The sequence below is a fragment of the Ailuropoda melanoleuca genome, chromosome 12 (assembly GCF_002007445.2).
Source record: "Ailuropoda melanoleuca isolate Jingjing chromosome 12, ASM200744v2, whole genome shotgun sequence".
NCBI lineage: Eukaryota > Metazoa > Chordata > Mammalia > Carnivora > Ursidae > Ailuropoda > Ailuropoda melanoleuca.
The window spans coordinates 31,509,282-31,536,445 of record NC_048229.1 but is presented as its reverse complement, the minus strand read 5'-3'; the positions used below and the strand labels follow the sequence as shown (position 1 = coordinate 31,536,445).

Genomic DNA, 27,164 nt, shown 5'->3' with positions numbered 1-27,164 from the left:
GCCTGATTCTTCCTCTCCCACTACCCTGCTGTGTTCCCTCTCTCACTGGCTGTCTCTCTGTCACATAAATAAATGAAATCTTAAAAAAAAAAAGTCAGATGCTTAACCGGCTGAGCCACCCCAGCTCCCGTTTATGCATTTCCAATGGAGAACACTGGATTCTCTCTTCCTGAGTATCGTCCTGAGTCACTGCTATAAACTCTGCTGCCTAAGGTAGGACATCAGGTAAGGATCTCTTTGATTCAGGCTTTTGAAGAGTATCTCCAGGGCCTGGGGCCCTTTCCTCTCCACCATCCTCAGCAGGGTCTCATTCTTCCTCTGCTGTGTCGGCGACTGTTGCACCAGCTCCTTCTCCTCCTCGGTGAGGACCTCACTGTCCTGAAGATCATCCAGTATGCCGTTCAGGTCCCCCAGCCTGGCTTGCAGGTGCCGGCGGTGCTCCTTCATAAAGGCCACAACTGGGCAGAAGAAAGAGTTGCAGACTCAGAAAGGGATAGCTCACTTATACGGTTCAGGACCTACGCTCAGTGTAAACACATAATTCTTTTATGTTGTTGTTGTTTTTTTAAAGTAGGCTCCATGCCCAGCATGGAGCCCACAATGGGGCTTGAACTCATGCCCCTGAGTCAAGAGCTCAACTGAGATCAAGCCACACACTTAACTGACTGAGGCACCCAGGTGCCCCTCAAAGACAGAATCCTGTGTGGAGAGATTGCTTGTTCTCTTTTACATGTTGCGCAGATCTTACACACACACCCTCAGGGTTCCCAGTTCATTCTCAGGGGTCTATGAATTTAGGAAAACTCAATGATCTCTCTTCTTCAATCCCATCCCCTCCCCTCCCCTCCAAGCTTTGAGCACCTCTCCTTCTTTACCTTCTGGTTTTCACTGGGACCCTAAAGAGGGCTCTATCTTGCCCTACATTCATCTATTCGTCCCTCTAACAATGTTCAAGTTCGTACACTGGTACGCATGATGCCAGAGGTGCAGATGACCTAGACTAGCTCCCTACCCTCAAGAGTCTTGTGATAAACTGTGTAGAAAGAGATTTAACTGGTTAAGTATAACACAGAAGGGACAGGGAGCCCTGGAGAGAAGAAGGTATTTTGCATCATGCTGACTCAGGGTTCATGTTGGTACCCATACATAATACCTGTGTGACCTTGGCTGAAACATAATGCTTTCATGTTCCTCAGTTTCATCATTAAAGATATGTTTGCCTTTTTTTTTTTTTTGAGAGAGAGAGAGAGAGAGAGAGAGAGAGAGCGCCAGTAGGGAGAGCAGGGCAGAGGGAGAGAGAGAGAAAATCTTAAGCAGACTCCATACCCCGGGTAGAGTGGGAACCCTGAGATCATGACCTGAGCCGAAATCAAGAGTTGGATGCTTAGGGGCGCCTGGGTGGAACAGCGGTTAAGCGTCTGCCTTCGGCTCAGGGTGTGATCGCGGCGTTATGGGATTGAGCCCCACATCAGGCTCCTCTGCTATGAGCCTGCTTCTTCCTCTCCCACTCCCCCTGCTTGTGTTCCCTCTCTCTCTGGCTGTCTCTATCTCTGTCGAATAAATAAATAAAATCTTTAAAAAAAAAAAAAGAGTTGGATGCTTAATCGACTCAGCCACCCAGGCACCCAAAAGGGTGATTGCTTTCTATATACAACTCATGCCTATAGAACATTTGTTCTTAACACAGTGGTGCAGATCATTAATGTCCAGTCATCACAACTGTAACCAAACAGCTTAACTTAATGATGTGATTTCTCTTTAGTCTTAGTGCTTCTGTTGAAAAGTCATTGGAAGTGTACGTTCAGTGACTCCTCAGTTTGAATGAATGAAGTTCCTCTAACAGAAAAATTCTCAGCTTAACCTATTCTTGCTGCCTCAGTTGTTTTCACGCCCATTTCTTTAGCAATTCTATTCAATCTTCTTAAATGGACGTACACTACACTTTTGTCCTCTCTCCAGGATGCGCTCTGAAACTTTTTCAACTCCCTGAAGGTTAGATCTGAGCCTCCCATCTGATCGTCTCCTAAATCCCTCTAATTTTCCTTGGGAACACGTACCACAACTATATGTTGATAAGTGCTGTGAAATCAGCTTCGTTGTTTTCACCTGCTGGACTAGAAGCCCCGTGAGTGCGGGGTGTGTGTCTGTGTCAGGCTACTCTCCGTACAGGATTGCTACTTCATGGCCGTGGCCGTGTTCCGTCTGGCTCCTCCGTGATTCTCTGGGGAGGCCGGCCAATGTGTATTGACACGGCTCCACAAAGTGGTGAGAATGAAGCACAAATATACGTACCCTGAATATTCAGCATGCTACAGGCATTCGATAAGCTGCACTTGTCAACAAGATCATTTTTATCACCATAATTCCATAAGAGAAAAACGCAACCATAGCCTTTGGGTCAGAAAGGAGGGAATGACTAGACCTTAAAGCAAAGTCTTCACAGAAGAGTTAGTATCAGGGGAGGATCTGAAGGAGTAGGATTTCTGGTATTAAATACCAGATGCGACCAGGTCAAAAGGGAAAGAGGGGGCAAGGGATGTCATGCTTCACAGTGCGTGCTGGCCAGAACGAAGATTGGACTCAAGATGTGGGCTGGCAGCAGCTTCTGCAGAGTCTTGTAGAGACAGCAAACGAGGGTCCGTTTCACCCTTCTGACGACAGGGGGCAGCTATCTCTTGTTCAAGGGCTTGTAGAAGAGGAAGGGGAGAGACCTTGGTATACACACTCATCACCTACATAAATCCTTCCAATTTGTTTTGTGAGATCATCTTTAGCTCATTCTTTTATTTCTTTTAAGGATTTTATTTATTTATTTGACAGAGAGAGAGACAGCCAGTGAGAGAGGGAACACAAGTAAGGGGAGTGGGAGAGGGAGAAGCAGGCTTCCAGAGGAGCAGGGAGCCCAATGCAGGGCTGGATTCCAGAACCCTGGGATCACGCCTGGAGCCAAAGGCAGACACTTAACAATGGAGCCACGCAGGCACCCCTGTTTACCTCACTCTTAACCAAGATCTGTGGTTGGGTTTGAACCCAGTTGCAACTCCAGGTGTGGGGCCTGATTTTCTGTAGCTCGTCTGCCTCTCTGGACCTCCCCACAATAACACCAGCTGGCCAGGAAATGGGTCTGTTGCCCATTTCAAGCCAATGTGACCCCTGAGGAAGGAGAGGGATCAGAAGATGCTCTCTCTCTCCTCCTGGATGACCTGTTTTGAGACAGGAGACCTGTCACTTTGATGTGTGCAGCCTGACAATGAAACCAACAACGTGGAAGGCCGAATGGGGTCCTCTGAATCTTGACTCCTTATTTTTTAAATTTATTTTTAAAAAGTGTTATTATTCGTATTTTTTTTTTTTTTTAGTAATCTCTACTCCCAAGGTGAGGCTTGAACTCACAACTACCCAAGATCAAGAGTCACATATTCTTCTGACTGAACCAGCCAGGTGCCCTTGACACCCTACTTTGAATAATTTCTTTCTCTGCTACCTACCAACTCCAGGAACCTGAACCAATTCCCAGCTAAGCCCTGTTCTTAATTTTTACAACACCCTCATAACCCGGCTCCCACTTCCTGTCCATTCCTCACCCACAGTGACCCACACTGTTCAGAAGAGTGAGTGCATTGCTACCCACCCTTCCAAAGTCCCCCTTTGCCTTCAGCCTAAGGTCCAAAAGTTCAGCCATCATCACCCTTCTGCTTTCAACTTCTGTTTCGTGCCTGCCTCTGGTCTCAGGTGCCCTCCGTCCGTCTAAAGTTTCATCTCCAGCCATATTGAACTACTTTCGCTGATAGTTCACTAGATGCAAGATGTTTTCCCCAAGAAGACGTGGTTGCATGCTCAGAGCCTGCATATTAAACCCTCTCACGAATTCACTGACGTGGATCAGACTCCATATCTGTCTCTGACACCACTCGGTCTTCCTAAATGAAGAGAAGGTGTGATCCCTGATTGAGCCACATCACACCACTCGAAGGCCTCCTGACATCAGACACATCCCTCCGATTTTTGGTGTGGACACCTCACTCACCTGAGAGAGTAGGAGGGGCTGATGCTGCCTGAAACTGGAGCTCCACTAGGAGAGAAGGAAAAGTTGGAGAATGAAATGAGCCATTTACCTTTATTTGGTTTTTCCTTTTTTTTTTTTTTTTAGTTTTCTGTTGTTGTTGTTTTCTCTTGTATTCTCTATACCCACCATGGTGCTCAGACTCACAACTCTGAGATCAAGAGTCACAGGCTCTTCTGACTGAGCCAGACCGGTGCCCCTGTAGTTTCTCTAGTCTGTGATGTAACGCACTAAAATAATTTAATCCCATTTCCTAAGTTAAGGATCCCACTGGAACATTGATATACTAATGGAACCCAGTGAAGTACAAGGTCACTCGCTGCCCATTAAGGAAATGCATCAGATGAAAGAACACAGTTTTCCAATATTCTATTTCTATTTATAAGCCAATATGTGAAGAAATGTGAAAGTCATGGTAAAATTATCATACTGTTCTACATAAATTATCCTTAGGCAAATGTATTTTAGACACGAAATACCATCATGACGTGAGTACGTTTGATCAGTAAGTGAGGACATTCATTGAACCCTATAACACTGGGATCGTTGATAGTGCAGAATTTATAAGTTGAACGCACATATAAATTGGTGAGAGATTTACCGATTGGAGCAACCATTTGGGAAAATCACTAAGGTGTGTTTACCATTGAGCCTTCCACACGCTCTTACGTTTTCTTTCTAAAAGCCCGGCTGTTCTTTAAAGGTCTGATAAGTGTTGTGTCTTTCCTTCAGCAGCTGCTTAGTCTCTATGTATGACAGCAATTATAAAATTGCCCAGAAGATAGAATTAAATCGCCTTTCTGCTCCTTCTGATTCTTATAATTAGCATCTCCCGTTCAATACCCCCTAGGTATGAGACAGTCCAATTCTCGACACCAACGGCCATCCCTATCCCAGGCAAACTTGACCACTGTCAACACTTTTCTTTCAACTCAACATTGACTGTGAACTGGGAGTACATTTGTTTTCTTCCCTGGGATGGGACCATAAACAGACCTTCTCCTCTGACGCACTTCAACACGACCCGAAAGAGGTGCATAATTTGTTCTCATCCCCCCAAATTTTAGTCTCATATTGTCACCTACCTGGCTTCACCAAAGTGCGCCAAACTAAAGTCTTGTGTCTTTTTTCGGTAACTTCAAGTACGATTGGTTCCTCTATCCTCCCAGCAAAGACTTTAGAGAATACCTGGATTTCTCCAGGACTCCTGTAGGATAATTTCAACTCCTAGAGGAAACACACCACTTGACTTAAAGTATCAGGGGGTTGAGGGAAGGGTGGAAAGGTCTGTGTGCCTACAGTGAACTGGCCACTGAAATATAATCCATTTCCTATACGGTCTCATGGCTGGTTGGAGGGAAAACAAAGGGAGAACGGTCAACAATTTTTAAGTCCACAACTTTAGGAAATAGCGTTATCCCATGGAAGGAAAGGTAGCCCAGTTCTTATCAGGATATGGTTCCGAGAATAATCACCTGAGCTACTGACCCTCCACTGGTCTTCCATTTTTCTTCAAAAGTACAAAATATCTTGAAACCTGAGTTAAACTTGAGTTAGATTCAAATTCTACTGACCTGGGGCATTATTTCCAGGTGAGCCGAACCGGACACGATATAACGGGAACCAAAATTCAGGGGGTCCACCGGGGGTGAGGTTTGCAGACGCACACCACAAAACTTAGCTTCCTCATCATCTACGGCCTGCGGGAGAGGAAGCGGAAGCACATCAGGGGGCAAAGCCAAAGTAAGTAAGCAAAAGTATATATACATGCCTCTGGACATGAGGGGATGTACTTCTTTTAAGATTTTTTTTTATTTTTTTCTTAAGATTTTATTTATTTATTTGACAGAGAGAGACAGCCAGTGAGAGAGGGAACACAAGCAGGGGGAGTGGGAGAGGAAGAAGCAGGCTCCCAGTGGAGGAGCCCGATGTGGGACTTGATCCCAGAACGCTGGGATCACGCCCTGAGCCGAAGGCAGACGCCCAACCACTGCGCTACCCAGGCGCCCCTAAGATTTTATTTTTAAGTAATCTCTTTACACAATGTGGGGCTCAAACTCACAACTCTGAGATCCAGAGTAGCACGCTCCTCCAACTGCACCAGCCTGGTGCCCCATAGAGAGATGTATTAATAGAGTTTTCCTGGTGCTTATCTTGGAGCTAGGAATTTCTTTCTTTTCTTTCTTTTTCTTTCTCTTTCTTTCTTTCTTTCTTTCTTTGTTTCTTCTCTTTTTCTTTTCTTTCTCTTTCTTTCTCTCTTTTTCTTTCTTTTCTTTCTTTCTCTTTCTTTCTCTTTTTCTTTCCTTCTTTCTTTCTTTCTCTTTCTTTCTTTCTCTCTTTCTCTCTCTTCTGTTTGTTTTTTTCCTTGGGCGGCAGGGAGGAACGGGCAGAGGGAGATGGAGAGAGAATCTTCAGCAGGCTCCAAACTCAGCACAGAGCCCAACTCTGGGCTCCATCTCAAGACCCTCAGATCAAGACCTGAACTGAAATCCAAGGTCAGATGCTTAACCAACTGAGCCACCCAAACCCCCCTTCACAAAGGATTGCTTTTTATCACAAATCTCTGTATAGTTTGATTTTACTTTGTATAATGTGGCAGGGATTGTCTGAGTGCTTCTCAAATCTGGGGACAGAGACTTCCTCCTGTGCCTCAGCAGAGGACTACCCCTGTCTGCAGCTGCATCTATGAGGGATGAGGGTAGAGACGACTTCCCTCCATGACGAGGCTCCTGCTCCATGAGGTGTCCTACCACCTGCCCACCAGCAAGTAATACAGCAGTGACATCACCCCAGAGACACCCAGAAGCACAGCAGAAGAGCCCTCAGAACCATCTCAGGAGTCACCAAAGACACAGAATAGAACTCAAACAACAAAATAATAAGAGCATTTGGCAAGTCTCAGCTACAGCTCAGTAGAGAATTTATGGAATTAAGGAGCAAGAATCGCTGTCAAAAACAATTACAGTAGATGGTGTCCTTAGTCCAGTTAGTAAATACTCTTGGTGGGTAGTGATCGGGAGGGGGCGGGAGGGGAGAGAAGCTGGTGATGTTCCACTTCTCCATCTGGGTGCTGGATACGTGGTGGGTCCGCTTGCAAAAATTAGGGAGCAATACATTTATCTGCATATTTGATTCATGGTAAAAGAAATCTGCAGACCCACCTAAAGGAAAGGATGTCCAGTGGTGGAACATCAGTTGGACCTGGAAGATCAAGTGGAAGAAAAATTTCAAATTGTATCTGGAGGGAAATGAAACCATAGTGGGACAGAGGCAGGGGAAGGAGGCAGCGGGCTCTCAAGAAGTCACTACACACACGCTAGTAAAGAGTAACAGCTCAGAGGGATAGAAAGAAAAGGATGGTGGAAAGACAATAATGTGCCATGCCATCTCCGATGAAGAATTATTTTAGGGGAGCCTGGTTGGCTCAGTCAGTAGAGCATGCGACTCGATCTCGGGGTCATAAGCTTGAGCCCCATGTTGAGGGTAGACATTAGTTTAAAAAATCTTTAAAAATTATTTTAAATGAAGACATGCATTTAACTGATTTATGATAATAAGAGATTGGAACTAAAATAACCAAATACATCAGTAGAACATTGATGGGTTATCATTAAGAGCAGATTTCTGCAGATAGTGGGATATATTCCTGTACTTAGCTTGTCTTATGGATTGAAACTGATTCCCTTCACCTTCCTTATTTTTTATAACAGGGTAGGACACACTGACAGAGGAGGTGAGGGAAGATCCCTCCAGGTATGGTGTCCTGGGAAAGGCCAGAGGGAAAGGGATCCGGGACACGACTCAAACCCTGGTCTCCCGCTAGTAGGGGGCAGCTTGTCGCCCCAGGAGGGGGCCAAGGGAGTAAAGCCTGCACAGAATTAGACTTACAAAGCTGAGGGTGGGGGGATGAGGTCATTTTTATCTCATTGTTCCTGCCGAATCAAAAAAGCAGGAGCAAGTGGCCCTATGAGATTTGGGGTCCAGGAAGGAAGAAGGAGCAAGCACGGGCCAGGCTGGGAACCAGGGTGTGACCAGAACCAAAAGAAGAGTCACGTATGACTTTGATTGGGTTTTTGTTGCTATTTTCTTTTCCTGCAGACCCTAGGAACAGTCCTCTGTAGCATCCAGATTAAAATATTTTCTCTTGTATTTTAAATACCCCCAGTTACTCACCACCCTAATGCCCACCAGGCATGCACCTGTCTCTGCTTGGGCTGTAGGAGAATGAACCAATTGGTCAGAAAATCAAGTGAATCTTCCCCAGTAACCTCTCCACTAAGCCTGGTACTTTATCTAAAAAAACAATAGCTCTAGAGCCACAAGGCCACCATGTCTGCTTCAGCACTAAGCCAGGAAAGGCTGGGGGACTCTGAGCCTTTACAAATGCATTGGAGGGAGATGCCACTCCCAGGAGGAGGATGACTCCAGTGGGGCGTGTGTGCGCATGTGTGTGTGCCTGTAGTTAATTTAGTTATTAGTCGTTTCAAATTCTACAATGAAATCTCTGCATGACTCCTTCTTCCAGTCCCCCATAACTCTCGTGTCCCGTCTTCTTCTCCTTGAAATTCAGCAAAGGCAGCTCCATTTTTAGTAGAACTGAATTCCTATTGCGGATCCTTGCATATGGCTCAAGAGTCAGCACCTACGGATTGACTTCAGGGAGGGGGATGAATGCTTCTATCAACGAAAACTGGGCCTTGACTTTTCTATTCAATACAGAAACACAAGGTTCGGGACGCACAGGTGGCTCAGTCAGTTAAGTGTCTGCCTTCGGCTCAGGTCATGATCCCAGGGTCCTGGGATCGAGTCCCCTATTGGGGTCTTTGCTCAGCGGGAAGGCATCTTCTCCCTCTGCCTGCTACTCCCCTGCTTGTGCTCTCTCTCTCTCTGTCTCTCTTTCTCTCTCTCTGGCAAATAAATAAACAAAATCCAAAAAAAAAAAAAAAGATAAAGAAACACAAGGTCCAAGGTTATAAGCTGATGTACAATTCTCACTTCTTCTCCAAAATCTGCCAGCCTTACCTTTATTAGCGAGGAGTCACTGGGGATCAGGTACAAGTGAAATTTAGTATCTTCAGGGTGGAAGTGATAATAGATCAGTGTCGTGGAAGTGATGGGGACCGAGACACCAGTCCCACTGACGATTCTCAGCAGGATCCCCATCAGAGAGAAGCTGGGGTTTTCCAGGACGGCATAGAAAGGCTCCACTCGGGCTGGCCGCTCTAGGACCATCCCTTCATCCTTAAAATGAGCAACGTGGAACCAAGAGATATCGACCTCATTTGCTGTAGGACAACGACAAAGGTGATCAGAAAATGTGTCTCCCAACCTTCCCTATGGCTTCCCTCTCCCCGCCTTACCTGGGAGGGAGATGATGTGGGGGAGGTGGATTTCAGTGATGACCCCCTCGGGCTCCACAGAGACATCAAACAAAGGGCCTGCCACCACCCACTGCTTCTCGTGCTGTAACTTCAGGTCCAGGTGCTGACCCCAAGAATCGAACGCAATCCTCACGGTCACTGGCGCTGTTACCAAGAAGCCAAGGCCTGTCACTGGCCAAAGATAGAAGCCAGCCATGGGGAAGTGGACACTGAAAGGAACCAGAGTGCTAGTCATGCTGGGAGCACACCAGGACTTTGATTTTTCTTTTTTTAGATTTTATTTATTCATTTGAGAGAGTGTGAATGAGAGAGCACAAGCTGGGGGAGCAGCAGAGGGAGAGGGAGAAGCTGAGCAGGGAGCCTGACCTGGGACTTGATCCCAGGACCCCAGGATCATGACCTGAGACAAAGGCAGACCCTTCATCGACTTAGCCACCCAGGCTCCCCAGGTCTTTGACTTAAAGAGCAAAAGTTTGGAGGGATGTGGTGTTAGGGGGTGAGTAAGGTTCAAGACCCATCTGTGACTTTCAACACGTTAGAAAACTCTGGGGAGCTGATTAAGCTCTCTAAGACCCCCTTTCTCTATAGTCTACATATGTTGAAATTAAAATACCAACTCAGGGCATAGAATACAGAGAACATTACAAAATTTCCGATGTCTAAGGGATGGATCACGTACCCTATCATGTAGGTATATACGTGTAAATATCATATAGCATTTATAGTAGAATTGCATTGAAACAATCAGCATCTTCGATTCTTACCTGTATCTGTTTGCACTCTTATCAATCACCTCAATACCCACATGTCCTTCAGGTCCCAGAAACTGGTTACTTTGACAAGCTGGTACAGCCAGGGAAGAAAGTGTCGGAGCCCAGAGGGGCACTAGTGTCTTCTCCTCTGACCAAGTCTCTTCTGAAAAATACACATTGCGCATGTCAGATGCGGATTTGCTAGGAAAGGCACAGTGTGAAAGAGTCCTGGATGTTGGATTGCACATGCGCTGTTGGGAATCCAGACATCAAAGAGAAGGGTATGAGGGGAGAACAAGGGGCTTTGGTCTTTGAATCTAGACAAAGAAAGGCACAAGAATGTTCTTGGTTACTACTGAAACTGCACCCCAAATTTAAGAAGGAAGCGAGACTGGACAGCTTTGTTGGGAGGTGGTATTCACCTCAAGCAGGAACCATGGCACCTAAATTTCTACATGGTCCCAAGAAGCAGCTAATACCAGATGCCGGCGAGGGAAGCCAAGCCCGTAAAAGGAACAAGCACAAAAGTTGAAGAGGCAAAGGCACATCCGTTCACCCTAGTGTTGGCCAGGATCCAACCAGAGGCACCCCAGACCTGTTCCCCAAGCGTTTCCATCATCCTCCTGGGAGAGCCTTCCCCGCACAACCTGGAGACCCTCCGCGCATGCGCTGCTGGATTTCATTCCCACCGTTCAGACTCTAGGCAAGGATGATTTGCATAGAACAAATATCTCTATCCTGGACAATAGAAGTCTCTGATATACTGTGCTCTGACAAAATCGGTTTATCAAGATTTATATATGATGGAATCTCATTTTGCAGAGAGTAGGGATTTTCACAGGAAAAATACAAAGTCTCAAATGGCTACTTAACCTTTCTCAGCTTTTCTTCTCTTAGGTAGAAATGCTCTGTATTTTGGTACCAGGCTGTGTGGTACCTAGAGAAAATAGCACACAATGTCAGCTGTTCATGTGAATACAGATGAACTCACCTTGTGACCACGTGGCTGGTAAGCACAGGAGCTGGGCTGAGCATCAGGGTACAGCCAACACCAGTGCCCTGCTCTCCTTCAATCTCACGTGGCTTTCAAACCACTTCACACCAAGTGGGATGGTTTCCAACCATGGGCACTTAGTGAAGCAAGTAATGACAGGATCTAGGACAGTCAAGTTGGGTTAATTTTTCCAACCCAACACAAAGAGCATTGGGCTGGTATAGGAATGAATTTGTAGATGGAGCCCATAAGAAAGTCCTAGAGGTGAAATGTGGTCATAAGAAAGAACTCTCAATCCAATAGGACTGGTGTCCTTGTGTCCTTATATGAAGAGGAAGAGATACCAGATCTTTCTGTCTGTCTCTCTTTCTGGATACGCAGAGGAAAGGCCATGTGAGGACCCAGGGAGAAGGTGGCCATCTACAAGCCAGGACCAGAGGCTTCACCAGAGACCAAATCTGCCAGCACCTTGATCTGAGACTTCTAGCCTCCAGAACGATGAGAAAAGTAACATATGTTGTTGAAGGGCCCTAGTCTGGGGTATTTTGTTATGGCAACCCTAGTTGACTCATGCAATAGGAACGTCTCCTAGCCCAAAGCCAGTCAGAGTACAAATGTCACAAAGCCTCAAGATCTTTAACCACACATTGCTTATTTTCTGAAGTCTTAGCATGGATTAGGGTAAAGGAAAACAGGCCCCTTTTAATGAACCCAAACCCAACCCAATGCTGTCACACCTCGCCTCCTACCTGGAAGATTTCTCACCTCTCAGTTTGCTTTATTTGTCTTTGAAATAGTCTGTATTATCCACTCATAGAGTTTCATGGATAATAAAAAGAGACTGTGTTTAATGTCCCTAATAGAGGGTTTGGAATATGGAATCTATTCCAGACATTATATCAAGATCACAAGTACTTCACATTCCCATTTAAGTTGTAGGGAGGATGGTTTTAGACATAAGAAAAATTGTTTTAGATCATCACCACCACAAAGGACTTGAAGACTGTCCCCTCCAGGTAAAACCACAGGTCTTTTCATCAGCCCACTACCCACCCCTGGCTTCATCTCTATGTTAGCCAATTACCTGATTCTTGTGTCTGTGAAGATTCCTGCTGTTCCGTTTCGGTACTGTCTGGGGCCCTTGAGTTTCAAAAATAAGGAAAGTATTAGAAATCAGTTCACAATGGGAGCCTGAATGGCTCAGACAGTGGGGCATGTGGCTCTTGATCTTGGGGTCATGAGTTTGAGCCCCATGTTGGGTGTGCAAACTACTTGAAATAAAATCTTGGGGCACCTGGGTGGCACAGCAGTTAAGCATCTGCCTTCGGCTCAGGGCGTGATCCCAGTGTTATGGGATCAAGCCCCACATCAGGCTCCTCTGCTATGAGCCTGCTTCTTCCTCTCCCACTCCCCCTGCTTGTGTTCCCTCTCTCACTGGCTGTCTCTATCTCTGTCAAATAAATAAATAAAATCTTTCATAAATAAATAAATAAATAAATAAATAAAATAAAAATAAAATCTAAAAAGTAAAAAAGGAATCAGTTCACCCAAAAAAGTTAAAAATAATAAAGGGGATGTGATTACAAGCTAGAGCTGTTTTATCCAAACAATGGGCACTAGCCAGGAGGGGCCATTTAAACTTTCAATTAAATTAAGTTAAGTTAAATTAAGTTAAATTAAATTAAATTAAATTAAGTTTCAGCTCCTCAACTGTACTATCCACATTTCAACTGCTTAAACCTACATGTGGCAAATGGCTACCGTATTGGCTAATGCAGAAGAGAACATTTCCATCATCACAGAAAGTTCTACTGGACAGTTCCATTAGACTCTCAAAAGAGAGATGACTTGGATAAAGAGAGATTTGTTAACCAGATATATGGAGATTAGAACTAAGGGGATCTCTCAAACCAAATGTGTCTTGACCATTCTACCTCTTCTCCTGTTATACTAGTGTCCAAAGTGGTCATACCTAACTTCTTTTATTTAAATTTTTTGACTGGGAAGGTGTCCCTTCAGCTGGTGATAGTAGCAGGAGCAGAGGTAACACGGGGTTGTGTGACCATCTGGGTTTGGGAGATGATGGCTGGTATTTCTGAATCCGGTGGGTATGATGGCAAAGGAGACCTGAGGGGCAATACCTGAGGGCAAGTTAGATACATGCTACCCACTCTGAGTCCTTTACCGTGGAGTCCGTTCATAACTAACAGTGTACTGTGAATATATAAGCCCCATGTGGCTAAATGCCAACAGTGGTTAGAGAAGAATGTTCCAAATGAGTTTGCAAAACTTACTGCAGAAAATTCACAGAAACAAGAAGCTGGACTTAGTGAGTGACGGTCAAGGCACAGCAGGGGAAGAGGAAGAGAAAAAAAAGCAGAAGAGAGGTGGAAGGGATGAAATAAAATTAAAAAAAAGAAGACAGGGACGCCTGGGTAGCGCAGTCGTTAAGCGTCTGCCTTCATCTCAGGGCGTGATCCTGGCGTTCCGGGATCGAGTCCCACATCGGGCTCCTCTGCTATGAGCCTGCTTCTTCCTCTCCCACTCCCCCTGCTTGTGTTCCCTCTCTCGCTGGCTGTCTCTATCTCTGTCAAATAAATAAATAAATAAATAAATAAATAATCTTTAAAAATAAATAAATAAATAAATAAATAAATAAAAATTTAAAGAATTAAAAAAGAAGACAATACCACAAAAGGTTGGGATCGCCAAAATCCCCAGAGTGGCAAAAGAAATACGTAACAGGAGTGTGTGGCCTTGCGACTCTCGAAATTGATCCCAAAGAAGCACAGAGCGGGGCACCTGGGTGGTTCAGTCCATTGCCTGTCAGACTCAATTTCGGCTCAGGTCATGATCTCAGGGTTGTAGGATCGAGCCCCACGTCCAGCTCCACCATCACCTTGGAGTCTGCTTGAGATTCTCTCTCCCTCTCCCTCTGCCCCTCACCCACTTTGTGCTCTCCCTTTCTCACACACACAAATAAATAAATAAAAGCTAAAGAATTTTTTCAAAAAACAAATAGAGATTTTTTCCCCTTTTGCTCAAAAATTCTCCCGTGGTGCCTCAGTAACAGAAGAGGATGAAATCATCATCCAGGGAGACTTTATAGGTGACATACTTGATGTCATTCGGGAAAAATGGCCTGACATAGATGATGATGACATTGAAGATCTTGGAGAAGCAAAGAAGTGATTTTTGGAAAATCTGTCTATATTTAATGATTGGAAATAAGAGTTGATATGGCCAGAGGGAGAGAGGCCTTAAAATATATATATATATATATATATATTTATCCTACAGTCAAACGGTAGACTACCCTTACCCTTGGCATTTGCACTGTTCTGGATGAGACTGCTTGGGTTTTTTTAACTGCCAAAGTCCAATAAACAGGGGAGGCTGCCGTGCTTATGCATGAAATAGAATTTAGTCAAATAAACATTTGGGGTCATTTGGTATAAATTAATTAGTTAATTAATTAAAATGGCTCTGATGGCGTCCTATGACTGTTGGAATAAAAACACTGAATTAGGGGCACCCGGGTGGCTCAGTCGTTAAGCGTCTGCCTTTGGCTCAGGGCGTGATCCCAGCGTTCTGGGGTCAAGCCCCACGTCAGGCTCCTCTGCTGGGAGCCTGCTTCTTCCTCTCCCACTCCCCCTGCTTGTGTTCCCTCTCTCGCTGGCTGTCTCTCTCTGTCAAAGAAATAAATAAAATCTTTAAAAAAAACAAACAAACACTGAATTAGCCATTGACTCATGGGTGGAGTACATGCCCACATAGCAGTCGTCCCCAAACTTGACTGCACCTGGGAAGCTTTAAAAATACCCCAATACATGGGTCACCTCCCAGATCCATTAAATCAGGGGGCTAGAGGTAGGCCCTCAGCATCATTACTTTTAAAGCTTCCCGAATGATTCCAATATTCAGCCAAAGTTGAAAACCATGATCTATAGCGTGACCTAGTGCCTCACAAAGCCAGCACCTGGTTGTGAGAAATCTGCCCCCAAGGCAGGTGGTATTTTCTGGATGAAGACAACCACCTCAATCCAATCTCTGTCTCCGGGAGTTGGAAATGTGGAATGAATCCAGACCAGGGGAATCATAGGACTAGAGTCCTAGCTCCTAAGAAGGGGTGTGATGAAAGAGGAACAAAGCACTGATTCCTGTGGGTACAGTAGTTACTGCATGACTGATGCCATGGGATCATGAAATGTCATCTAATTTCAGTGACATTTCTTAGATTCTCTTGATTTCTTGCTCATTGCCTGTAATCCTTGATCCCCGGATTCCTTACATATTCCTTGATATGTCTATTCACATCCACATGAAAGGGACTCACAGAGAAATTGGTACGTAGACTAAGGCTAAAAGGAACAAGCATTTGGAGAACTGGAGTTAAAGAAAGAACTTGTAGTTCTTTTCTCAAAAGGATTTTGGGCAAGCATGCGAGATAACCTTGACCTGCCCTCCTAAGTCTTGGTGCTATGTCTGAGGCTACAAAATCAGTCATGGATTATATCAGCCCCATGCAAAGCACTGAGGGTAATACACCGCCTTCTGTTCTCTTACGGTGCTTGTGCGTGCTGGGTTCCAGTGGGTGGCTGGGGTTGCATTTAGGAGGTGGGAGGAAGCCACTCATGAGTGGGAGCCAGCTCATCCGAGATGGTGGGATCTGATTGTTCAATTTTCCAGGAACTTTGTGGGTAGGTTGTTAAACATGGCCATTATAAAAAATTAAATTATATAATATTTTCATTTAAATAGACCTATCTTACAAAGGTAATAAATGCTGAAAACTTATTAATTTCTAACTATTTTACTACATCTTACTATACTCTGTGCTCTTTTATTTTTTTTATTTTTATTTTTATTTTTATTTTTTTTAAAGATTTTATTTACTTATTTGACAGAGATAGAGACAGCCAGCGAGAGAGGGAACACAAGCAGGGGGAGTGGGAGAGGAAGAAGCAGGCTCATAGCTGAAGAGCCTGATGTGGGGCTCGATCCCAGAACGCCGGGATCACGCCCTGAGCCGAAGGCAGACGCTTAACCGCTGTGCCACCCAGGCGCCCCTCTTTTATTTTTTTTAGTTCATTTATTTATTTATTTATTTTTGTAATCTCTGCACCCAAGTGGGGCTCGAACTCAGGGTCCCAAGGTCAAGAGTTGCTTGCTCCACTTACTCAGCCAGTCAGGCACCTCTATACACTGCCCACTTGAAGTTACTTACATCTATGGTATCTGTGTGGCGAAAATACTCTGTAATGGTGGGCCACTGCATATCTATTTCCAACACCATGTTCGGGGACATCATGTTGGTTGTTTGAAATCCGCCATGATGGAATGAGTCACCCCACAGAAATTGGCAAACGGTACAAATAAAGGCTCTCCCCCTTCCCCTGGGGTACTGGGGTGCTGAGTATTTCCAGCACACCACTTCAGGGACTTCACCCCATCCTTCAGCCTCAAGAGCAGGCAGATGCCCAGAGCACTGAGTTGGTTACTTGGGTTGATTCCCAGCTCAGCCAATGACACAAGGATCATTGCACCAGTTACTGCCTTTTTGGGTACAGCTTCTTAAATGCCTTCCTGGAAGAAGAGGTGGTTGGCCTCTTTTAGAAATTTCTGGGTTTGTTGGTAAGACTGGATAAGCTCTTTCATTCTCCCCCCGATTCCTGTATAAATGACCCAAATCCCCTGATCCTCATGGTTCCCTGTGATATCGAGGAACAGAATCCAATACTACCATCAGCTTTCCCAGTGTCATCATTCCCCTTACTTGGAAACAGCTTCTTTACCGGACCAAGGTCCAGGAGCAGTGATGTATGGTGTGGGCTCTACTGTTACCACTTCTTCATATTCTGGGGAAAACCAAAGCCGGGAGCTTACTTCTGACGACGTCTTAAAAGTACTGCAATACCCACTGGAAAGCAGAAGGGAAGTTGTGTTATGAACACTGCAGCAACGACTGGTGGCAGGACAATCTCTGTAGCATGACTTTATGTTAAAAGCCCTAGACCCCATGCTTTGTCTTCAGGGAAATCTACTTTCAAACCCCATGACTCCATCTCGCCCCTTGTTATAACATATTCAACTGAGTCTCCATGTCCCACTCAACATTGCTCTCTCCATCCCGGGGAAGCAGAACTCAGCGGATTCTCAGCACCTAGTACTTGCTTAAGGTTTTGTTTCATAACGAGCTGTTGACCTAAGTGACCTTGTTGAGAATTTTTGGGAGAAGAGAAGATTCCTAGCTTATGTTCTGCCTTCATCCATCATTGATGCCCAAGAGAATGGGACCCTAATGTGATCGATGGAAATTCCAGGACATCAGTGAGATTATGTATGTGCTGTAAGAACCCAGGTGGTACTAATGCTCCTCTTCTGCCTCTTGCCTCCACACGGTGAGGGACACATGAGAATGCTAAGGAAATGATGGATATCAGGCTTATTTTCTTCTTCCACGGGGGATCCTCATCCAGATATGCAACAGGAAAGCCTTATGTTAGGTGCTTTCTTCTTCTTCACACTTGAGAGCTGGGCTCTGGTCTCCCTCGGCTGGCTAGGATCAAGATGGAGGGTTAGGAACAAGGGAGTTCCTTTGGGCCAAGATCTGCACTATCTGATATGATAGCCACTAGCCATGCGTGCCTATTTAAACTTAAATTTTAAGTAATTAAATTTGAAAATCAGCTCCTCTTTTGAACTAGCCATATTTCAAGTGCCCAAACACCACAAATGGCCAATGGTTTCCATATGAGACACTCTGGATATGAAATCTGTCTATCATGGCAAGAATTTTATTGATAGCTCTAACCTTTATCACCTATTATGGTCCAGTTGACTAGAGACGGGCATTGGAGTATCTCGCATTGGTTCTACCAAATAAAGCAGATCTTTGAGAAGGGGTGGATAGACAAAGCAAGACTGAGGAATTCTTCTGTTCATCAGCAATATTTTCCAGCCTGTCAAATATTACCTTGATCAAAGTCTGTATCTGAGTTAATAGTGCTGAGTCTATGTCAATTTCCCGGTTTTGACAATGACTATTGTTATCAAAGATATTATCATTAGGGGAAGCTGGGTTGCGTGTACATTTTTGTCACTTCAGTACTTTTTGCTGCTTCGCATGAGTTTTAAACTATCTAAAAATAAAAAGTGATAATGATGAAAAACAAGAAATAGGCTGATTTTTATGCAAATAATCTAAATGTCTTTGCTGCTCATGAATCTCTGTGAGGCAGAGGACAAGATCCAAAGTCTTCCATTTTTCCTTACTGATTATATGTCCCTTACCTATCAGACGTTAGACAGCTTGTGCCCCGAGAAGAGTAAAAGACCGTCAACGTTTGACCTGATGAGTTGATGGGCTCTGAGGACCATTTCACTCTGCGGGCCCTGCAGCAGCACCCACACAGCCTGGGGAAACACAAGGGTGTTGTAATTTCATTATACGCGAGGAACTTGGTGGTGGGAGGGTCTCTTCACTGTGATGTAGTGGGAGTAACACAAATCAGAGGTTCCATCGTAGAGACGCACTCTCTGACGTCCAACCTGCGATCCACTTATTTCACGGTGTTAACTCTTCCTCTGTCTCCACTCAGCAGATGGTGATGTCATCTCAGGAGGAAGCCTCATTTGATCCCCAACCCTTCATGTTCACACATACATATGTCACACCTGGTAAGACTGACTACAGATGCGTATATAACTTGTATAACCATACGGCATACTGGGGGGCGCCTGGGTGGCTCAGTTGTTAAACGTCTGCCTTCGGCTCAAGGCGTGATCCCAGGGTCCTGGGATCGAGCCCCACATCGGGCTCCTCCACTGGGAGCCTTCTTCTTCCTCTCCCACTCCCCCTGCTTGTGTTCCCTCTCTCGCTGGCTGTCTCTCTGTGTCAAATAAATAAATAAAATCTTTAAAAAAAAATATGGCACACTAGTAACGTAGAGGGTGCGAGAAGTTCCTGACTGCTGTGCTATCCCTCACCAGTCCTAAACAGGGGGGAACATTTATAAAGTTGCACGATACTGGATGAATTATACTTCCCTCAAAGAAATAGTGCGAGTTTTTGGTGACCAATGGAGACCAAAGAGACAAGAATCCACAGGCTGGCACCACCATTTCTTGGAACTTACATTCATGTCAAAATTGTGGCTTCACTCTCTGAGTTAAATATCCATTTTCTGACTTTGAAATAAGGATATAACACAAATCCATGTGATGATTAATTATAAAAAGGTAATATGACTCAGTACCCAAGCTAGAAAACATTAGGTTCCCAGAGAAAATAAGTCACTTCAGTGACCCTCCATATGCCCTAGCGTGTGGGGATTGTACACAGAGTCAAGGTTTTATTACCCCACCTTGGAGAGAAAAAGTCAAAGTAAAACATCCGGGTGCCCAGGCAGGTTTTCCCCTTCTGGTATGACGAGATGCATGAATAAGTAAAAATGTAAGCAGAGCCTTTTTTTAAAGGAAAAAAACAAAACAAAACAAAACAAAACAATAAAGCCCATAGTACTCAGTATTTAGTGGAACAATAATGAGATACACAGGAATCAAAGCCGTCAGGAGCCCTCAAAGGGTAGTATACATACCATCTCCATGTCAGAGAGCTACTCCTGACTCTGTCAGAGGACATCTCCTGGATCTCGTCCTTAAATGTATCTTTTTCCATTTATCAGCCGCTCTGTTTATCCCCTGCTACGTCTCTATTAACCCTGAGAAAAGAAAAGAAAATTGTATTCAAGGAAGTTGGAAGAACTTCCAGGTAAATGTTAGCTGTTATAGTTCCACACGCTAACCAAAGTTGCTTATTGTCCATTCAAAACAAAATTCATCAGTTGAATTGTTTCCAGTAATGCTAGGTACTTGGGAGAGAGACACAGAAAAAGATTAGGAACTTTAAAAATTATGCTATCTTATTTTATATAAAACTGTCTATGTGCAAATACAGAAGATACAGAAATAACTCCCAGATCAGAGAAGGGATATCACCAAGATGGCGGTAAAGGAGACCCCAGCCTCCATGCCCCTCATGAAGATCAAGAATGACACAGCCATCCACAAACAAAAACAGCTCTGGGAGACATCTGGAGTCCACAGAAGAATTTGCAGCACCACAGTGGGACAAAAAACTGGAGAAAAAATACACAAAATGGGAAGGAAGAACAGCTTCATTTTGCCCACACCACCTCGAAACTTATAAGCTATGGAGTCGACTTTGTTCCTTAAGCCTCACGAACCAACGTCTGCTAGCTTCAGACTTGTCCTCTGCAACACCCCCCCCCCCGCATGTCTCTCGGCCTCCAGAGAATTGAGGAGAGTCAGGGCCTTGCTCTGGATGAGGGTTTGGCTCAAGGGAATGCTGGGGCTGCTTTGATCCTCCATCCAGACCATTAAACTTTCTCCACATCAACAATAAGGCTGTTTCTCTTTCTCATCATCAGTGTGCTTCCTGGAATAGCACTTTTCATTTCCTTCGAGAACTTTCCATTGTATTCACAACTTGGATAGCTGGCACAAGAGGCCTGGCTTTGGCCTGTCTCAGCTTTCAACATTCCTTCCTCACTAATCTTCATCATTTCTAGCTTTTGATTTAAAGTGAAAGACATAAGTGATTCTTCCTTTTTCGCTTTAACACTGAGAGACCATTGTCGGGGTATCAATGAGCTCAATTTTGACATTGTTGTGTCTCAGGAACTAGGGAGGCCGAGCAGAGGGAGAGACATGGGGAGAGGCAGGCCAGTGCAGCAGTCAGAACCCACACAACATGTACGGATTAAGTTCACTGTCTTAGAAGGGCAAGGTTCACTACAATAGTAATGTTTCAAGATCACAGAGTCGAAGAATGAATCTCGCAGACACAAAAGGGTGAAGTGCAGTGCAAGTTTATGAATTGAAGGCAAGAGCAGAAAGGAAAGAAAAAGCTCTCTAGAGTGAGAGGGGTCCCAAGTGGGTTGCCACTGAGGGCTTTTTAGGTCCGGTCTTTTATTGAAAACTGGAGCAGGAAGTTTGTGGTCTTTTTGGTTAAGTGCATCTAGAGCCTGGGAAGAATCATCAAAAGTCCTGCTGAGTAAACATGCTGTTTTGCTGGGGCGCCTGGGTGGCTCAGTTGTTAAGCGTCTGCCTTCGGCTCAGGGCGTGATCCCGGGGTCCTGGGATCGAGCCCCACATCAGGCTTCTCTGCTGGGAGCCTGCTTCTTCCTCTCCCACTCCCCCTGCTTGTGTTCCCTCTCTCGCTGGCTGTCTCTCTCTGTCAAATAAATAAATAAAATCTTAAAAAAAACCCACAACATGCTGTTTTGCCTATTTGGTGTTGCAGTCCTACCATAAGTCCTTGGAGACCCACCAAAGAGGCAGCCAAAGCTATTGTGTCAATTACTCTGAAGTTTAGCTCAAGTTGGCTAACTTAGGCAGACGACTTTTAAAGACAATCAGAACTAGGATTCAGCAACCACAAAAGAGGGTTATTGAAACATAATTTCTCTCTATAATAATCCTATTATAGAGAGAATAATTTTTAGAGACCACCAAATCAAGACCAATTTGTTTGCAAAACAAGTCCAATTTTAACAAACTTGTTTTAATAATTTAGGTTAGCTCAGCAAGAAGAGCAATTGGCTGTACAGATCTTTTAAAATTTGCTTTGCTGGAAGTTTTTCTAAGGAATCTCTAGGTTGAACTCTTAGTAGCCTTTTCAGGCCAGAAGCCAAGCCAAGTATTTGCCATCAGACGCGCCTGTAATACCTATAGATTTGGGTGAATTCCTCTTCACGAGGTCCCCAAAGTATCCTGAGGTTCCTGCACCTGCCAGGAAGTGACATTCTTTACCCACCTGGAGAGGCCGCTGTGAACTTTAGAAGCAAGGTATCAGGCCAACACTTCCAATGGGCTTTATGCCTCCATGGTTCATGAAGTCAACCTCAGTGCCCTCTTTTTTTTTTTCTAAGATTGTATTTATTTGAGAGAGAGAGCATGAGAGGGAGGAGGGTCGGAGGGAGAAGCAGACTCCCCGCTGAGCAGGGAGCCCACAAAGGACTCGATCCCAGGACCCTGGGATCACGACCTGAGCCAAAGGCAGATGCTTGACAACTGAGGCACCCAGGCGCCCGGGACATATAACATTTAAATAATTAGAATGTGAAGTGATGACCTTATTACCAAAACATATGAAAACTTTAGGAATTGCCTATCATCTCTAGACTAGGTAGAACATTTACCCAGACAACATAACCAAAGGTTATCATTATTTGTTTGCCGGTGCTTTCCAGGTGACTGAACACACCACATAAAAAGCCTAATTGGTCCAAAAGACTTCATTTGTAATTTAAATCTTGGAGAAGTTTGTTAAAAACCTCAGCAAGTTATAAAGAGGGAAGCCTAAGTAGGATTACAGATCATTATAAAACCCAAAACTTAATTATTTATTGGACCAATTGACAATAAGATTCAATATGTAGGGTCATATAGTTGTCAGCAAAACTTAGCTCCTTTAATACTGAGAAGTTTTAACTAAGTCATCAAAGACCTGAAAAGACAAAATAGAGAAACTGGTTTTCCTGGGCAGATAAAGAAAAGAGGGAACAACCTTGTTTACATTTTCTCATCAAGACTAGACCAACAATCTAGGAAAACTTTGTCTTTTGAACAGAGAGAAAGCAGAATTTCAATCTTCTCACCAGTGTACCTTTAAAATCCATTCATTTCAATCTTAGTTCATCCTGACCACATTTAAAATGTTTTTCCGGGACGCCTGCGTGGCTCAGTCGGTTAAGCGCCTTCCTTCGGCTCAGGTCATGATCCCAGGGTCCTCGGATCGAGTCCCACATTGAAGCCCACATCGGGCTCCCTGCTCAGTGAGGAGCCAGCTTCTCTCTCCCTTTGCCTGCTGCTCCCCCTGCTCTCTCTGTCAATAAAATAATAAAATCTTTAAAAACAACCACGGGGCGCCTGGGTGGCGCAGTCGTTAAGCATCTGTAGAGCAATTGGCTGTACAGATCTTTTAAAATTTGCTTTATCATTTCTAGCTTTTGATTTAAAGCATCTGCCTTTGGCTCAGGGTGTGATCTCGGCGTTCTGGGATGGAGTGCCACATCGGGCTCCTCCGCTGGGAGCCTGCTTCTTCCTCTCCCACTCCCCCTGCTGTGTTCCCTCTCTCGCTGGCTGTCTCTCTATCACATAAATAAATAAAATCTTTAAAAAAAATAAATAAGTAGGGGCACCTGGATGGCACAGCGGTTAAGAGTCTGCCTTCAGCTCAGAGCATGATCCCGGTGTTATGGGATCGAGCCCCACATCAGGCTCCTCTGCTATGAGCCTGCTTCTTCCTCTCCCACTCTCCCTGCTTGTGTTCCCTCTCTCGCTGGCTGTCTCTCTCTCTGTCGAATAAATAAATAAAATCTTTAAAAATAAATAAATAATTAAATAATTAAAAATAAAAAAATAAGTAAACAAATAAAATCTTTTAAAAAATTAAAATAAATAAATAAAAACAAACTGCAACAGAGATCATGAGCTTATTTGACCTTCAGGAAATCTTGGTAGAATAAAAGTTTCCACATTTAATGTTGATAACTTTCAAGACATGTTTATTTTAATTAAACCAACAAACTTAAATTAGTTAAGATACCAAATTATATTCACCTGGATTCTTTTTTAGAAGCCAATCAGTTTGTTTCCCATTGTTGATTTTTACCTGAGACACTGGTGGGAAATCTGAAGTGAACGGTGTCCACAGGCCAGCTGCACCCAAGATGGCGCAGAAACAGGAAGAGGAGGCGGGAGGAGGCAGAAAAAGAAGGTTTCCGGTCCTAAACCTTGTCAGCTCCGGAAGATGAGCAGCCGCAGGCTTATGCTAATTTGTTTCTCCCCCAAAGTGAAATTAGGCAGTCCATGCCAGGCCAGAGAAGACAGGGAATGTGCCCGAAACAAAGGGAGTTTTGGCCGCTGTTGGGGAATATTCTGTAAAGTCCCCGTCCTGAGGTAGACCAACCAGAGACAGTGGGTTCCAATTGTAGACACTAACTCGGAAATGAGCGTGAAGCCCGAGTACCTATTGGGACAAGCAGTGAGGGAGAGAGAGAGTCAGCGTCTCCTTGGCCAGGGCGGGCCTGGGTTTATTCCAGGGGGGCCTTCTTAGATAATCTTCATCCTGGGGCGCCTGGGGGGCTCAGTCGTTGAGCGTCTGCCTTCGGCTCAGGGTGTGATCCTGGAGTTCTGCGATCGAGTCCCGCATCAGGCTTTTCCGCTGGGAGCCTGCTTCTTCCTCTCCCACTCCCCCTGCTTGTGTTCCCTCGCTTGCTGGCTGTCTCTCTCTCTGTCAAATAAATAAATAAAATCTTAAAAAAAAAAAGAATGGATACATCAGTCATAACACCATCACCACATTAACCTGATAAAGCAATTAATGGGAACTAATTAGTGTGCAAGGCTGGCTCCGTCAGGAGGAGCTCAACCCCCACGTTGAACGTGGAGTCTACTTAAAACAAAACAAAATAAAAAAAAAAAAAACAAAGAAAACCACCCCTCCCCAGGAATTAATTAGAACCACATGGTAAACATGAACAGATACCAAAAAAAAACCCAAAAAACAAAAAACGATTAAAAACCAAATTGCTTAAGACATGTGCATGATACTAAGCAAATAAAAATTGTCAAGTAATACGTTTAGAAATCGATGAATAGTGCAGGAGGGTTAAGGCCAGTTTCTGGACAGCAGCTGCCGCTGGGGGGCTCGATGCCTTCCAGAGGGAGCTCCCTGTACAGCCTCCGTCTTTAAAGTAGCTTATTGTGCACGGGGTCTACTCTGTCGAAAAGAAAGGTTTGTGTGAGGATATTATAAATTCTGCAAAAATGAGTTAAATTTTGCTTTCTTCTGGCTGGCATGCCAGCTCTGGCTGGCTCAGATCTACCCACAATGACCTTGGCTTCTGGAGGTCACGAAAACCCACTTCCCCTGCGTGGCTGATTTCCAAAGGAGCTTAGACGTAGACAATCTGCTGCTAAAACTACTCTCCTTTGTCCCTCCCTCCCCGGCCACACCACCGCTCTTTTCAGGCAGCACTTACCAATGGAATCTTGGTTTCCCCTGGATCTAGAATGGAGAAGGAAGGGCTGGTGGCTCGGCCGGCCGTCCCCAGGCTGTTCTTGGTTCTGTTCATCTGGGGAAGGAGAACCCGAAAGTGAAGGGCCCGAGGCTGAGTCAGATAAGTAGGGACCTCCCCTTCTTAAATGAAGAAACACAACCAGGGGGAGTAGCAGAGAGAAGGAGAAGCAGGCTTCCCGCTGAGCAGGGAACGCGATGTGGGGCTCGATCCCGGGACCCTGGGATCATGACCTGAGCCAAAGGCAGGCCCCTAATGACTGAGCCACCCAGGTGCCCCAATTTTATTTTATTTTTTAAGATTTTTTTTAAGTAATCGCTACACCCAAAGTGGGGCTCGAACTCACAACTTGGAGGTCAAGCATGCCCACTCTACCGACTGAGCCAGACAGGCACCCCACTGATATTCAAATTTAAATGTTCTATAAGGGGCGCCTGGGTGGCTCAGTCATTAAGCGTCTGCCTTGGGCTCAGGCCATGATGCTGGGGTTCTGGGATCAAGTCCTGAATCGGGCTCCCCCCCCAGTGGGAGGTCTGCTTCTCCTCTCCCTCTGCCCCTCGCCCCACTCGTGCATGCTCGCTCTCTCTGCCTCTCAAATAAATAAGTAATTCCTTAAGAACAAAGAAAAGAAAACGTGCCATATCTGTGCTGTCCAGTGTGGAAGCCATGAGCCACCTCTGTCACTATTGGGCGCTTGAAATGTGACTAGTACAACTGAGAAACTTGAGTTTAAATTCATTTAAAGATTTATTTATTTATTAGAGAGAGAGAGAACCCCATCAAAGTGAGGGGGAGGGGCAAAGGGAGGGGGGAGAGAGAATCTTAAGCAGACTTCCAGCTGAGCGGGGAGGCCAACTCGGGGTTCAATCCCACAACCCTGAGATCACAACCCGAGCCGAAATCAAGAGTTGGATGCATCACCGACTGAGCCACCCAGGCGCCCCGAGTTTAAATTCATTTAAGTGTATTTCTTTTTACTTTAATTTTTAAAAATGTTTTTTAAAATATGAAAAAAAGCCTTTTTTTAAGATTTTATATTTAAGTAATCTCTACACCCAGTGTGGGGTTCAAACTCATAACCCCGAGATCGAGAGTCACACGCTCCACCAACAGAGCCAGCCAGGAATCCCTAATTAATTTAAATTTAAATAGCCACATGTGGCCAGTAAGCTACCCTAATGGACAGCTCAGGTCTAGATGCATCCGATCCCAAAGCCTATGGTCTTTTTAGTATAGCTCGCGTTCTGATAAAGGGTTTCATATTCTGCACGATAACTTTGCTTTTTTGAGATGGTAACTTTCAACACATTGTGGGGAAAAAAATGTTAAAATTGAGGGGCGCCTGGGTGGCTCAGTTGTTAAGTGTCTGCCTTCGGCTCAGGGCGTGATCCTGGAGTCCTGGGATCGAGTCCCACATCAGGCTCCTCCGCTGGGAGCCTGCTCCTTCCTCTCCCACTCCCCCTGCTTGTGTTCCCTCTCTTGCTGGCTGTCTCTCTCTGTCAAATAAATAAAAATAAAATCTTTAAAAAAAAAAAAAAAACAATGTTCGAGCAGCTGCCTTCCCCCAGAGTTTGTGTCGAGATGATTACCCAGAAGAATTTTTCCAACGCACATTCTGCTTTGCCTTTTAGCTACTCCCCTGTCTCTGTTGGTTTTTCCTTCTGTGAAGTCAGATAAATGCTTTCCGCATTTGGAAGATACACACGGCCAGATCACATCATCGGATTCATCAAGACAATTTTGCCTTTGCTTTTGCACGCGGTCCCGATTTTCTCTCTCCCCTGTGAAGTTGCGATCCACAGGCCACAGCTTTTCTCCGACTCACGTTCCTGGCTCGTTTCTTCGATCCTGGCTTTCTTGATCTTG

At 44.8% G+C, this 27,164-nt stretch overlaps 1 protein-coding gene across 5 annotated transcripts; it reads right to left on the bottom strand.

Moving 5' to 3' along the window:
- CARD8 (caspase recruitment domain family member 8) lies at positions 1-25,390 on the bottom strand. 5 transcript variants are annotated; one of them, XM_034637948.1, is made up of 14 exons: positions 25,263-25,390; positions 24,860-25,000; positions 23,839-24,511; positions 19,791-19,913; positions 18,484-18,606; positions 16,967-17,110; positions 12,275-12,330; positions 10,209-10,359; positions 9,424-9,653; positions 9,086-9,348; positions 5,638-5,763; positions 5,149-5,290; positions 4,028-4,072; positions 1-458 (listed from the first exon to the last, which is right to left on the bottom strand). In XM_034637948.1, exons 4-14 carry the CDS (start codon positions 19,868-19,870, stop codon positions 193-195), a joined length of 1,626 nt encoding a protein of 541 aa, XP_034493839.1. In that variant the 5' UTR covers positions 19,871-19,913; positions 23,839-24,511; positions 24,860-25,000; positions 25,263-25,390; the 3' UTR covers positions 1-192. The 5 variants fall into 5 exon arrangements, with proteins under 5 accessions (XP_034493839.1, XP_011221565.2, XP_034493840.1 ...); XM_011223263.3 differs by having other exon boundaries at positions 23,891-24,511; XM_011223268.3 differs by lacking the exon at positions 1-458 and adding an exon at positions 3,473-3,920.
- Between the last annotated feature and the right edge of the window lie 1,774 nt (positions 25,391-27,164).